The 15,294-nt window shown below is 44.2% G+C and overlaps 1 protein-coding gene across 2 annotated transcripts in view; it reads left to right on the top strand.

Annotated features, from left to right (window-relative positions):
* The window catches only part of STK36 (serine/threonine kinase 36), a 177,056-nt gene extending 169,845 nt beyond the window's left edge, over positions 1 to 7,211 (top strand). For both annotated transcript variants that reach the window (XM_068244144.1, XM_068244143.1), the window contains exons 26-27: positions 1,255 to 1,974; positions 4,681 to 7,211. In XM_068244144.1, coding sequence (XP_068100245.1) covers positions 1,255 to 1,974; positions 4,681 to 4,818 — 858 coding nt within the window. In that variant the 3' untranslated portion in view covers positions 4,819 to 7,211. The remainder of the gene's footprint in view (positions 1 to 1,254; positions 1,975 to 4,680) is intronic.
* Positions 7,212 to 15,294: the final 8,083 nt, after the last annotated feature.

The raw sequence follows: 15,294 nt of genomic DNA, 5'->3' as shown, positions 1-15,294 counted from the left end.
AAAGTAATCTTATACAAATCTCCCTTCTCCTACAATAACCTAACACAAACCTTTCCTCTCCAGAACTGTAGCATTCATATTTTCTTCCTCCTGAACTAACCTTACATTTTTCCTCCCACAGAACTATTCCTTCATAAGATTTTTCCCAAAAACAGATTCATACACGATCTTCACCTCCAGAACTAATCTTACATGAATTTCTTCTACTCCTACCTTAAACTTAAGTCTTCCTCCTCCACAACTATTCCTACACAAGTTTTTCTCCTCCTTAAGTAACATGCACAGTAGGCATGTCAGTGAGACATAAGACCTGGTTCAGTCCGCTCTTAACAAATATATATAATTATCTTTTAGGTTTTCAGTGTTATCAGGGATTCTTTGTTTAACTAGATAAAAGTATTTTGTTTCTATTTACTTTTCAGGAGAGCAGGAACTGCATTTGACTGCATTTTGCCCCATTTGCACACAAAAAGCACTGGTCTGTTAACACTTGCAATGCAGAAAAATTAAAAAGCACCATTTTCTCCATATCTTTTCTCACATAAGTCCTCTTCTTCCAAAACGATTCATTCCTAAGTCTTCCTCCTTCAGACATTTTCTTACATTACTATCTGCCTTCTTCAGAGCTATTGCTGCATTTCACATCCTCCTCCAGAGCCATTGCTGCATTTCACATGACTCAGATCCTTTCTTCTCCCAAAGCTGGAAGGAGGAAGCATTGGAGTTGTGAAATGCGTAAGTAATAAACTCTCCCTTACTCTGTCTGCTTTTTTTTTGGTACTGAAATGGCAGCATTCGTGTGGTCGGAATTCATTCTGCCAAATTCGAACACCGTCATGACTCCTGAACTTTTGTTACATACAATTTTTCACTTTGTAAAACTAGTGGTGCATAAGATCCTACGCCTTCAAAACGGTTGTTACATTATAGTCTTTCTTCTCCAGAAGTATCTACACACATTCTCCTCCTTGGGAACTATTCATACATAAATATTCCTCCTCCTAAAATAATAATTTTACTCCTCTTCAAACTATTCTTACATAAGTCTTCTTCATCCAGAACAATTCTTTCATAGGAATCTTCCTACTTCAGAGCTGTGCTTACTTGAGCGCTCTCCTCCACCTGATCTTTGCTAACATAAGCCCTTCTCCTCCAGAATTTTTTTTTACAATAATCGTTTTCCTCCTACACACATTATGACTGGTACTCCAATTGTTTGGCTTATATACATGGAAATTCATCTCTTATTTGTAGGCATGTAGAAGGCTTCCTGCAGCATCGCTGGAGATGCCTATGTGCCTCCTCTGTCGCCTGGTTTTAATGGAAAAGGACTTTCTCCTGGAATTTTCCTCCTATGCTACCTCTTCAGATGTCACTATCACCTGGCTGGGAAATGTTATGCTGTCAGGACCGGACAATGTGGTCATTGAACTGCTGACCCTTTTTAGTCACATGGTTCGAGCCTCTCCGAGCAACTTGCAACTGGTAGAGAGTACTGTACGAGACTGGGACACTCTTTTGTGCCGATGTCTCCAGGCGCCATGGGCAGAGATGAGATCAGCAGCATGTTCTTTGGCTGGGAACCTCACACGTCTGGGCAAAACCATTTCAGCAGCTCTTATGCACAAACTGTTGGATTGTCTCTCCGATAAAGATGCCAGAGTGCGGCGCTGTGCTGCATTTGCTGTGGGAAATTGCGCTTTCCATAAGTCCGGACATGGAACCTGGGTGTCAGACGCAACCTCCAAGTTTCTTCAGTTGTTACGAGATCCTCTAGCCAAAACTCGAGTCCATGCAGCCAATTCCCTGGGGAACTTGGGCACAGCATCCCAGGAGGAAGGAAGCCTTCCACTTGTTAACTTGAAGGTGCCGCAGCAGCTCCTCCTCTCTGCATGTAATGATCATGAGGAACCTGTCCGGCTGGCCTCACTCATTGCTCTGCGGAGCCTCAGTGGAATCTCTGATGTGCGACAGGTAACTCAACTCTACTCTCTGCCTGCCTGCCAGACAGTCCATGTTTTACTCTATCCTCTAACCCACGGCTTTTAAACCTGTGGTACGTGTACCACCAGTGGTACTTTGCTGTTGGCCAGGTGGTACACTCCAAGTTTGCCCACCTGCCTCTTATCCTGGTCCCGTCCTGCCTCCACAAAGTTCAGCCACCCCTTGCTCGCTCCTCGCTGTGCTGCTCTGCGGCATACTTCAGACCTCAGATCAGCGGTGAGGAGACACCCAGGCAAATGGTGCACAGTGAGGGCGGGTATACTTCAAATACAGGAAGTGACATCACTGCTCACGTCCTGTATTTGAAATATACGTGCATCACTTTGCACTGTTCGCCTGGCTGTCTCTTCACCTGGTTACCACTGATCTGAGGTCTAAACTATTCCGTAGGGCAGCACAACAAGGAGAGAGCAGGGGGGAACCCAACTTTGTGGTGAGTAACTACCCAGCTCTTTGGTGGAGGTGGAGGCTACCTATATTGAAGCAGGGGAGGGAGGGAGAAAGTGGAAAGGCTACCTATATTGACAATCTTTCTACAGATTGCCAATAATTGCAATCTGTAGGCTAGCAATTTAATAATCTAATTTTAATCCTTTTCCCCACCAACGCCTCCTGCTATTCCCCTCCCATATGCCCCCCTTTTCTTAAAGTGTACCTGTAAGGAAAAAGTGCCCTTGGGAGGTAATTACCTTGGGAGGGGGAAACTTCTGTATTATAAAGGGGCTTCTCCCTTCCTCCTCAGTAGAGGGGATCCAGCTCTGGGACCCCCTGAAGATCTCCTTGTCGATGTGCGCACATGCGCATTAGCGGCTTGTCGCTTGGGCTGTGGTGGAAACCACTGAGCCTGATCGGGTCAGATCTACTGTGCAGTTGTGGTACTTGAAATTTTTCAAGTCATAAAAGTGGTACAATTAGTGGAAAGCCCTGCTCTAACCCTTTATGTACTCTGATTAGAACTACTCACTATCTGTCCTTTGTTACCACTCATACTACTATTTGTTCTGGCACCTCTCATGTAATTCTGTTCAGGCTGACATCAGTCATGTCAAACCGGTCACTTGTGATGTCAGTCTGTCCATTGACACCTCTAACATCAATCAGTCCATTGTCACCTCTGTCAATCAGTCCGTTGTCACCCCTCATGCCAATATATCCTGTGTCATTACACGTCAGTCTGTCTCCTGTCACCTCTAATGTCAGTCAGTCCAATGTCAACCATCATGCCAATATGTCCTGTGTCATTACACATGTCAGTCTGTCTTCTGTCACATCTGATGTAAATCAGTCTGTTGTCACTCCTCATGTCAATATATCCTGCATCATTACACATCAGTCGGTCCTCTGTCACCTCCTTACTAAAATCTAAACTGAGGTGGGGACTACCTAATTCTGAGGGCATATTGGAATACCTATACTGGGGGTGGAGAGCATGCCTAATACTAGGGGCACATCTGGCTACCCATATGGGGGGAGACCTACCTACTGGGGACACCTCTGGCTACCTATACTGGGGGAGGCACCATACTTAAAGGGAACCTAAACTGAAAGGGATATGGATGTTTCCTTTTAAACAATACCAGTTGCCTGGCAGTCCTGCTGATCTCTTTGGCTGCAGTAGTGGCTGAATCACACACCTGAAACAAGCATGCAGCTAATCCAGTCTAACTTCAGTCAGAGCACCTGATCTGCATGCTTGTTTGGGGGCTGTGGCTGAAAGTATTAGAGACACAGGATCTTCAGGAGAGTCAAGCAACTTATATACTTATATTATTTTAAAAGGAGAGATCCATATCCTTCTCAGTTTAGGTTACATTTTAATATTGGGTCACACAACTACTACTTACACTCATTCACGGTCTTTGGAATCTCTGCCACTACTGCTGGAGAACCTTTTGCTGGCCCTGACTTTATGACTCCTTGTTAGTTGGTCCCTTTAAAGCTTTTCTTAAAGGAATACTGTAGGGGGGGTCGGGGGAAATGAGTTGAACTTACCCGGGGCTTCTAATGGTCCCCCGCAGACATCCTGTGCCCGCTCAGCCACTCACCGATGCTCTGGCCCTGCCTCGGGGTTCACTTCTGGAATTTCAGACTTTAAAGTCTGAAAACCACTGCGCCTGCGTTGTCGTGTCCTTGCTCCAGCTGATGTCAATAGGAGCGTACTGCGCAGGCACAGACCATACTGGGCCTGCGCAGTACGCTCCTGGTGACATCAGCGGGAGCGAGGACACGGCAACGCAGGCGCAGTGGTTTTCAGACTTTAAAGTCTGATATTCCAGAAGTGAACCGGAGGCGGGGCCGGAGCATCGGTGACCGGCTGTGCGGGCACAGGATGTCTGCGGGGGACCATTAGAAGCCCCGGGTAAGTTCAACTAATTTTCCCTCGACCCCCCCCCTACAGTATTCCTTTAAGAAAATAGAGGTCACCTCCTTTGAATGTGTTTATGTACAGGCATGTATTGTTGTCATTTCTATGTGCATGAATGGGCTGGGTGGGTTTCAGTTCTGTCTCTCCTGTTATTTCTTCATGTGGGCAGGGGCGCTTGGAACCCTACTGTGTTTGTGGGTTAGGGAGCCATACAGTGTTGTTATTTCCTCTCTGTGTGTCGGATGGGGGGCAGCCTGAAGAGATGCAGAAGTAACATTCATCCATCTTCTCCTTTCTTTCATTTCTTGCAGCAATTGGTGGCTCTTAATGCTGGGGCAAGGCTCTCTGCATCCATGACTAATGATCAGAAGAGACTATCGCCCAGGAGTGCATCGCTCTCTCACCACTGCAATAGACTTCTCCATCTGCTGAGGTCCCACAGTGACTGAACAGCAGCACAAGCAAAGCCAAACCATGACTAAGCAGGGACTGAACTACACTGTCTGAGATTGACAGACACTTGTCTCTATTGTGAGAGACGGTTCTGTACAGTATTGTGAGACTGACAGAGGCAGTTCTGTGTTGAATGACACTGTCAGAGACTGCCGTGTATTGTGTGAAACAGTCAGAGTCTCCTGTGTGTAGTATGAGACGTTCATAAATGGGTAAATGTTGCTGAATGACTCAGCACAGGTAAACTTGAAGGTAACAGGAAATTTGTGCACCTGCGACAGACGGATGTTTGGGGCGCCGCCATAGACAGGTATACAAATAGTGGGCATGGGTAGAAATTTTGGCACTTGCGCCCACCAATTGTAGCTGTATTTTGCATTGCAGGCACCGCCAAAGCCCGATACATTTTTGTAAGTATTTACTGGGCGTCCAAATGTCCCACCATAGCCGCTATTTATATGGCGCTATTGCAGCTTTTTCCCCCCCCCCAGCAGATTGGCGACGGTTAAGGTTAGGTGGGGGGGGGGGGCAGTTAAGGTTAGGTGGGAGGGGGTGTTTAAAGCAGACTTCAACTCAGAACTTCCTGTCTGCTCTAAAAGGTAAGCAACAGCATAATAACCTTTACAGAAAAACATTTCTTTGTCACAGTTAATACAAATCCTGCAATAAATCTGTAGTGTGTCTACTTCCTGCTTTCATGGAAGCAGACATAGGGTTAACATCCTGTGTTTGCAAATTATCTGCTCTGCCAAGGCAGCCAGCTGACACAGCTGAGAGGTCAAATTACAGTCGTGATTCGTCACAGATGAGGAGGAATTAGACTGGCTAAACTCTTTAAATACACACTGGGTGCATTTCTGTATGGTTTCCTTCTGCCCTGTGCAAAAGTTCAGGTCCAAGAGTTTAACCCACATCAGAGAGAAAGTTGCATGCAATACGAAAGTTCAAGGTGCTGGACCAAAACGTCCTCATAGTAGAAAATCCAAAGGGTCCACACACTTAATTTAGTTTCTAAGTGGTTAATTCACATAACACTCAATGGGCTTGATTCACAAAGCGGTGCTAACCTACTTAGCACGTCCAAAGTCTTTAGACGTGCTAACCAGGGTGCTAAGTAAGTTAGCACCGGATTTCTCAATCAGCTAACTTTACGTGTGCAAGTCCTATGCGCGCTAAGTCCCATAGGCTTTAATGGGCACTTCGCGCGGTGCGCCCTGCGCTCTGTGCAGTGCGCGCGTAAAGTTTTGCGTGCATAAAGTTTTGCGCGAATAAATTTTTACGCGCGAAAAGCTCATTTAGACGTGCTAAGGGGGTTTTCACAGGCGTGCTAACAGTTAGCACCGCTTTGTGAATCAAGCCCAATATGTTCATTCCAGTCACCAACGACTGTTTCGGGGCTATGACGTGTCCCCTTTGTCAAGGCATCATCAGTCTGTAATAGGCTTTGACAAAAGGGACCCGCCATGGCCCTGAAATGGTCGCAGGTCCACTTTAAGGTTAGTCTCCCGGGGGGAGTAGTTGAGGTTAGGCTTCGGTAGAGGGAGTGTTCTGTGTTGAGAATAGGGTTAGATTTATCTGTAGTCAGATATCAGTATCTATCACCAATATTTTACTATCGTCTTTTGCACTGGTAAGCCCCGTCTACACGAGGTGATCCGGCGGCTCGATCAGCCGCTGGATCGCCTCTTCCGCATCCCCACGCGTACCCGCCGCGTCCCCGCTCGCCCGCGCGTGCGTCGGATTTGATCCGCCCTCGTCCCTGCGCCGCTTATCTTCCGCTCGATTCCCTGCCAATGTCCCCTCATGGGGAATGAGCAGGGAATCGGCGCCGGCAAAATCGGACCTGACGGATCTTATCAATCGAGCCGCATCAGCAGCTCGATTGATAAGGAACATCGCTCCGTGTAGACGGAGCTTAAGAGTAGAATATTGGTAAATTTACTGATATTCTACTATTGGCTATTTCGGGGTGCCCTTTTTGTAAGTGACTTGAAGGGGTTATGATGCAACTCATACCTGTTATAGTGGAAAGAACTGAGTGTTAGTTAATTATTACATTTGCAGATCACATAAATAAACGAATATAAAAGTGAACTACACCAATGTATTGACAGAAGGGCGGGGAAAGGCTGAGTGCTCATAGACATAAAGGATATTGTAGACAGCATATCAGTCTACTTTGTCTACATCAGCAGATTCATATGCTCTATTTATTCTGTCTGAATAACACGATTCATCGAAGGAATCTGCAATGTGGACTGTCAGTTCTCCTCACTCTGACATCCGCTGGGGTAGTTTTTGCATTTTACATTTGATAACATTGTAAATATTTGATTGTCATTGTGGTGTGTACAATAAAGCTTTATTTTATTTTTCATTTTTTTACAAATTGCTGTGTGAAGTGGTTTCATAACAGCATTTTTGCCTCCCAGCTGGGCTGTGAGAAAAGCCCCGCCTCCTGGAGAAAATGGCTTCACATCATAGCCTTCCTGGCGGTATGGATGAGCATGACTCGAGTTAGCTGAAAATCGTATGAACAGTCCTGACTCGTCCAGGAAAAATAGCTGAAAACGGTATGGAGGAGTTATACAGCAGTTCTAAGGCAGGGTTCTGTTTTTTGCATAGAAAATTCACTTTTGTATTCAAATTTTCTCATGCTCTGGAAAACAGCATGCTAAAATTCACATACACGCATGCAAATTTTATTGAAAAGAAAAAAAAAAAAGCACATGCGAAGAACTGCTTGTTTTCTGCCAAAAAGCTGAAAAGTTGGGTATATGTGGCTTGGCAGGAAGGAGAAATTAAATTACATTTATTGACATGATTTTGTGTTTGAAACTTTTATTATACTTAAACTGTAAACTAGACCCTCGCTTGACACATTTTGGTAAGCTATAGGCTAAAAATTCAAAAAATGTAACCACTTTTTGCACAGAAATCCAGCAGAAATTGAACTCCAGAGACAATACTGGGATGATTAGATTGTGAGCCCCTCTAAAGGCTCATACACACATCACACATAGTCTTTGGAAAATGAAAGTTCACAGACCAATCTTACCACCCTTCATGTAGTATGAGAGCCATACTCTACACAGTCTATTCTATGGAGCTGCACTCCCCATCAGACAGAAATCTTTGCAAGATGCTGGACACAAAGATGCTGTACACATGCAACAGATCAGTATCTGCAAAAGATCCGTTCCTGCAAAAGATCCGTTCCTGCAAATTGCATTCATAGCCTATGAGATCTGCAGATCATCATACACACCTTGTTTAACTGACATTCATCTGCAGATCAGACAATCATCTGCAGATCTGAAAATCCATCCTGGTGGATCTGATCTGCAGATGAATGTCTGTTAAACAAGGTGTGTATGAGGATCTGCAGATATCATAGACTATGAATGCATTTTGCAGGAACGGATCTTTTGCAGGAACAGATCTTTTGCAGATACTGATCTTTTGAATGTCTACAGCATCTGTGTGTGCAGCATCTTGCAAAGATTTCTGTCTGATGGGGAGTGCAGCTCCATAGAATAGACTGTGTAGGTATGGCTCTCCTACTACATGGAAGGGGGTAAAATTGGTCTGTGATCTTTCATTTTCCAAAGCCTATGGTCTGATGTGTGTATGAGCCTTTAGAGACAGCTAGTGACTGGACTATGTACTCTGTAAAGTGCTGCGGAAGATGTCAGCGCTATGTACAATATTTCACAAAAGTGAGTACACCTCACATTTTTGTAAATATTTTATGTCTTTTCATGGGACAACACTGAAGATATGACACTGATACAATATAAAGCAGACAGTGTACAGCTTGTATAAGTAAAGTAAAACAAATAACACACAGCCATTTATATCTAAACCGCTGGCAATAAAGGTGAGTACATCCTAGAATGAAGACTGTCAAAATTGTGCCCAATTAGATTTTTTTTCCTCTTTGGGGATCATGTCACTCGTTAGTGTTACAAGGTCACAGGTGTGAATGGGGAGCAGGTGTATTATCGCTCTCACACTCTCTCATAGTGGTCACTGGAAGTTCAACATGGCACCCCATGGCAGAGAACTGAGGATCTTAAAAAAACAAAACACATTTTGCTCTACATGAAGATGGCCTGAGCTATAAGATTTCCAACACCCTAAAGCCTGAGCTGCAGCACGGTGGCTGAGACTATACACCAGCTCAACAGGACAGGTTCCACTCAGAACAGGCCTGCCATGGTTGACCAAAGAAGTTGAGTGCACATACACATGTTCATATCCAGAGATTGTCTTTTGCAAATAAACGTATGGGTGCTGGCAGCGTTGCTGCGGAGTTTGAAGGAGTGGGGGCCAGCCTCTCAATGCACAGACTACAGTGCATCAAATTGTTCTGTATGGCTGTTGTTAGTGCATCAAATTGTTCTGTATGGCTGTTGTTAGTGCATCAGATTGTTCTGTATGGCTGTTTTCCCAGAACAGGGGTAGGGAACCTATGGCTCGGGAGCCAGATGTGCCTCTTTTGATGGCTACATCTGGCTCACAGACAAATCAGTAGGGGTTTATTCATGAAGCTACAGTGCTCAAGCAGCACAACTTAGTGTGGCAGCACAAGTAAAATTTCCAAAGTAGGCACGCTACTGCTGTAGCATGCACTACTAACTCACTCGCACCAACCTAAAACTAATGCCTGCTCCAATTGTCCCACTCTGGGCCCAGTCAGGTCCAGTGACTTTGTAGGACGAGATCCCCACGCTTTGATTAGCCTAATATTGAGCCAAAGGGCAGGGATCTCATTCTACAAAGTGAATCAACCCCCAAGTCAGTTAGCTAATTGTACAAGCTGTTAGTCAGTATTTTTCCTGTCTGGTTCTCGGGGAAATTGCTGATGTTGCTGAAACCCAAGAAAAGCTGAAGACTTGTCTGACACTTTGATTACCCGGTGGATCAACTGTATACACATCACCATGGCAACAGGAACATGAGCCCTACCTATCCAGTTTGAAACACATTGTATGGCTCTCACGGAATTACATTTTAAAATATGTGGCAATTATGGCTCTCTCAGCCAAAAAGGTTCCTGACCCCTGTCCCAGAAGGAAGCCTCTTCTTAAAATGATACATAAGAAAGCCTGCAGTTTGTTGAGGACAAGCAGACTAAGGACATGAGTTACTGGAACCGTGTCCTGTGGTCTAATGACCAAGATAAACTTATTTGGATCAGAAGGTGTCAAGCATGTGTGGCGGCAACCAGGTGAGGAGTACAAAGACAAGTGTGTCTCGCCTACAGTTGAGCATGGTGGTGGGATGGTTTGGGGCTGTGTGAGTGCTGCTGGCACTAGAGCGCTACAGTTGATTGAGGGAACCATGAATGCCAACATTTATTGACTGTGACATATTGAAGCAGAGCATGATCCCCTCACTTCAGAAGCTGGGCCCGGGTCATTATTCTAACATGATAACCCCTAAAACACCTCCAGTATGACCACTGTCTTGCTAAAAAAAATATAAGCAAAGGTGCTGCAAGTCCCCAGACCTAAACCTGTGGGGTATCTTCAAACGGAAGGTGAAGCATAACAAGGTCCCAGCTGTATCATGGAGGATTAGAAGAGCTTTCCAGTGGCAACCTGTAAAACTTGTGAGCTCCATGCCCAAGAGAGTTAAGGCAGTTAAAATATTAACACTTTCAAAGGCTTCAACACACTGACACTAATCTGCATGCCATCAGCTTGCCCATCTTGTTCTCTACCAGGTAGTCACTTCAGTTTCAGAAAGCATGAAGCTATAACCTCAAACAGATTACATTAGAACTGTAGCCAAATTATTAAGAGACTCCACAGTAATACAGTAATGAGTTGCAATCACAGCTGTAAATGACCTAGGCATATATTTTACAAGGTGTCTGAACTGTTGGACATGAATTTTGGCCCATAAAAAGTAAGCAACACCAGTATAAATTTGCAAACTCATCAATGATTTTCATGTATTTGTGAATTAAAAGATACCAAACACAATATACATTAACACATTGCTAAGTAGCAAGAAGAAACCAATCCTGCCTGGAAGTAGCAACTGTTTCTACTCTCTGATGAAGGACTTAGATCTGAAACAGTGCCATCAGGGTAATAATGGACTTGCTCATTTGTACACCTTGAAGCCGTTCATTATCTATCTACTGCTCTGTGCATTTTGCTCATTGTATGTTATTGCTGGTGGACTTTGTTTACAGCTTGCTTTCTGCCTTGATATTGACTTGATATTCCAAGGTGTACCTGTACACTATACTTCTGTGTGTACATACTGCCGTGTCACATTTGTATCAGATACTTCTTGCTACATTGTGCTGTATTAATGCCTATTGTGTTAGCTAAATTTAAATTCTGAAATACACAAAAACCATTCCTGATTTGCAAATTCATACTGGTGTTCTAGTCATTTTTTTACTTTTTAGAGAAACAATTATTGCTGCCCATCAATCTCAAAGAGAACATTTCTGAGATTGAGCTGAGCTGAGATTCGAACCCTGGTCTCATATGTCAGAGCCCTTAATCAGTACACTATCCAGCCGCTTACCCCTGCCTTATGGGATACTCCACATATAAAGTGCGAATACAGACTCTATCTTTAGGCCCGTACCCAATATGTGATATTTTTTTTCCCACGACCGGCGGTTTTTTAAGTCTCGAGAAATCGTGATTTGTATCTAATACAATTGGATATACGCTCAACAAAGGCAAATCTGTATATATGACATTCAATAATCCATTACAGTCTAAAAGTCCATTAGTCCACTAGACCTAAATGTTCCACACAGTTCTTGCTTTAATGCATCATATGATATCTCCTGTAAGCCTTCAGTCCTTTAATAAACATACTATGCTCACCATATACTTTGGCTGACCACCTCACAGATCAGCAAATGCACTTAAACGGGGTTCTCCCTCAGGCAGCCCCTTCACGCTGTCCCCCGTATTCCTCCAATGGTTATATCTAGCAAAAGAGAAACACTCCACATAGCTTAATACTGTCTGCATAAACACAACACCATCCAGTGCACTGCCATACAGGGATCTGTGAAGCCACTGGGGCTAACCCTCCACCAATTATAATCAAAGCCGCTCACCAAATCTATTGGCTGACTCCCTTCAGAAGTTCAGAACCAGCAATAAGCGCTTATGATTGTTCAAATCGATCTCTCTTCCAGTAATACCATTAAAAACTTAGAAACAAAGCTGCCATAGCGTAATACCGTTTATTAAAAGTAATTTCCATTAAAAATTGCACTCACAATTTTGCTGTAAAAATGTGCATATAACAATCCACATGGAATCGGCGTCTTCACACTCCACTCCAAGCTCCGCCCAACCGGTTTCGTCAATTATGACTCATCAGGGTTTGTATGTGTAGTACAGCTAAGAAATAAACATTAGGAGCAGAGACATACAGTGGCTTGCAAAAGTATTCGGTACCCTTGAAGTTTCCCACATTTTGTCATATTACTGCCACAAACATGAATCAATTTTATTGGAATTCCACATGAAAGACCAATACAAAGTGGTGTACACGTGAGAAGTGGAACGAAAATCATACATGATTCTAAACATTTTTTACAAATCAATAACTGCAAAGTGGGGTGTGCGTAATTATTCAGCTCCCTGAGTCAATGCTTTGTAGAACCACCCTTTGCTGCAATTACAGCTGCCAGTCTTTTAGGGTATGTCTCTACCAGCTTTGCACATCTAGAGACTGAAATCCTTGCCCATTCTTCTTTGCAAAACTGCTCCAGCTCAGTCAGATTAGATGGACAGCGTTTGTGAACAGCAGTTTTCAGATCTTGCCACAGATTCTCGATTGGATTTAGATTTGGACTTTGACTGGGCCATTCTAACACATGGATATGTTTTGTTTTAAACCATTCCATTGTTGCCCTGGCTTTATGTTTAGGGTTGTTGTCCTTATGGAAGGTGAACCTCCGCTCCAGCCTCAAGTCTTTTGCAAACTCCAATAGGTTTTCTTCCAAGATTGCCCTGTATTTGGCTCCATCCATCTTCCCATAAACTCCGACCAGCTTTCCTGTCCCTGCTGAAAAGAAGCACCCCCAGAGCATGATGATGCTGCCACCACATTTGACAGTGGGGATGGTGTGTTGAGAGTGATGTGCAGTGTTCTTTTCCGTCACACATAGCTTTTTGCATTTTGGCCAAAACGTTCTATTTTGGTCTCATCTGACCAGAGCACCTTCTTACACATGTTTGCTTTGTCTCCCACATGTCTTGTGGCAAACTGCAAACGGGACTTCTTATGCTTTTCTGTTAACAGTGGCTTTCTTCTTGCCACTCTTCCATTAAGGCCAACTTTGCGTAGTGCACAACTAATAGTTGTCCTATAGACAGATTCCCCCACCTGAGCTGTAGATCTCTGCAGCTCGTCCAGAGTCACCGTGGGCCTGTTGACTGCATTTTTGATCAGCGCTCTCCTTGTTCGGCCTGTGAGTTTAGGTGGACAGCCTTGTCTTGGTAGGTTTACAGTTGTGCCATACGCCTTCCATTTCTGAATGATCGCTTAAACAGTGCTCCATGGGAAGTTCAAGGCTTTGGAAATCTTTTTGTAGCCTAAGCCTGCTTTAAATTTCTCAATAACTTTATCCCTGATCTGTCTGGTGTGTTCTTTGGACTTCATGGTGTTGTTGCTCCCAAGATTCTCTTAGACAACCTCTGAGGCCGCCACAGAGCAGCTGTATTTGTACTGACATTAGATTACACACACAGGTGCACTCCATTTAGTCGTTAGCACTCATCAGGCAATGTCTATGGGCAACTGGCTGCACTCAGACCAAAGGGGGCTGAATAATTACGCACACCCCACTGTGCAGTTATTTATTTGTAAAAAATGTTTGGAATCATGTATGATTTTCGTTCCACTTCTCACGTGTACACCACTTTGTATTGGTCTTTCACGTGGGATTTCAATAAAAGTGATTCATGTTTGTGGCAGTAATATGACAAAATGTGGAAAACTTCAAGGGGGCCGAATACTTTTCCAAGCCAATGTAAGTCTAATACTGTTTCCAGTACAGGAAGAGTTAAGAAACTCCAGTTGTTATCTATGCAAAAGAGCCATTGAGCTCCACGACTTTCAAAGTCGCAGAGAGCTCAGTCTTCTGAAGCTTATTATCTCAAGTGTCTTTTTTTAGCTGTTGTTTTTTTCTTCTGCAGAGGACAGTTCAAAAGTTCACTGGCCTGCTCTGTAAAATCATTTAGAATGCAGAGTAGTGTGTAAACTGCAAATATTAGAGAATGATGCAATGTTATAAAAAACACTATATAACTGAAAACATGCCCCCCAACTGTCCCAAATCCTGCGGGAATGTCTTGATTTGGGGGGGCTATCCCGGTATGACCCCTCCCAAATCTCGGGCGGTAATGGGCAGAGAGGGTGAAAAAAAAATGATCGAGGCGCCAGCCGCGCCGAAGTGGGATGCGGGATGCCGGCATCACATTTCTACCTCCCTCCCTCCCTTGGAATCTGCCCCCCTGTGTCCCTCCCTGCTAACAGAGTGCGCAGCTGACAGGCTGTTATCTTACCGGCGTCCATCCATGCGTACTGGCATCCGACTTCACTCCGCTTCCTGTGATGTCACAGGAAGCGGAATGAAGCCAGATGCCGGTACGCATGGATGGATGCCGGTAAGATGACAGCCCGCTCAGCTGCGCACTCTGCTAGCAGGGGGGACACGGGGCAGATTCCAAGGGAGGGAGGTAGAAATGTGATGCCGGCATTCCTGCATCCCACTTCGGCACGGCTGGAGCCCGATCATTTTTTTTTGCCTTCTACAGTGGCACCCTCCTCCCCATTCACAGCCATTCTCACCCTCCTCCCCACCAACGGGCAGGGTATATGAGGGAAAAATGTATTAAAAAATATAAGGGTATACGATATTAATTTTAAAAAATTCTTCAAAAAACTTTATGGCAGGCGTGACTAGGGTGTGTGGTTAGGGGTGTGGCCTAAGTGTCCCAATTTCTAATTTAAAAATGTTGGGAGGTATGCTGAAAATAAAAATATTTGAATATTTTCTTTGCTACTAATGTTCTAGTAATTATCCGTACTACTATTACTACCAATTCATTACATCATCTTTTTTTTTTTTTTTTTTGCTTCAGTGTCTCTTTAAAGAAACCGACTATGGACTGAGATGTATTTCATTGTATTTTACGGTATAAAGTTATTTGTCATTTCTAATTATCTTCATTCATGTAACATCTGGATGCCAGTTGATGAACAGAGATGTTTGTAATGGTTCCATTGATTGACTTTATTTGTGGATGAACTTGGAGTGAGCGTGCCTCTATCGCAGGGATCTCAAACTCGCGGCCCGCGGGCCATTTGCGGCCCTCGGTACAATATTTTGTGGCCCACGCCGGCAAAAGCAAAAGCGACACGGCAGCAAACTATTTTACCTTATAGTTCGCTTCAGTGCTCCTAAGTAATCC

Source organism: Hyperolius riggenbachi, chromosome 7 (genome assembly GCF_040937935.1).
Source record: "Hyperolius riggenbachi isolate aHypRig1 chromosome 7, aHypRig1.pri, whole genome shotgun sequence".
NCBI classification, from domain to species: domain Eukaryota; kingdom Metazoa; phylum Chordata; class Amphibia; order Anura; family Hyperoliidae; genus Hyperolius; species Hyperolius riggenbachi.
This window is presented reverse-complemented; position numbering and strand designations above follow the sequence as displayed.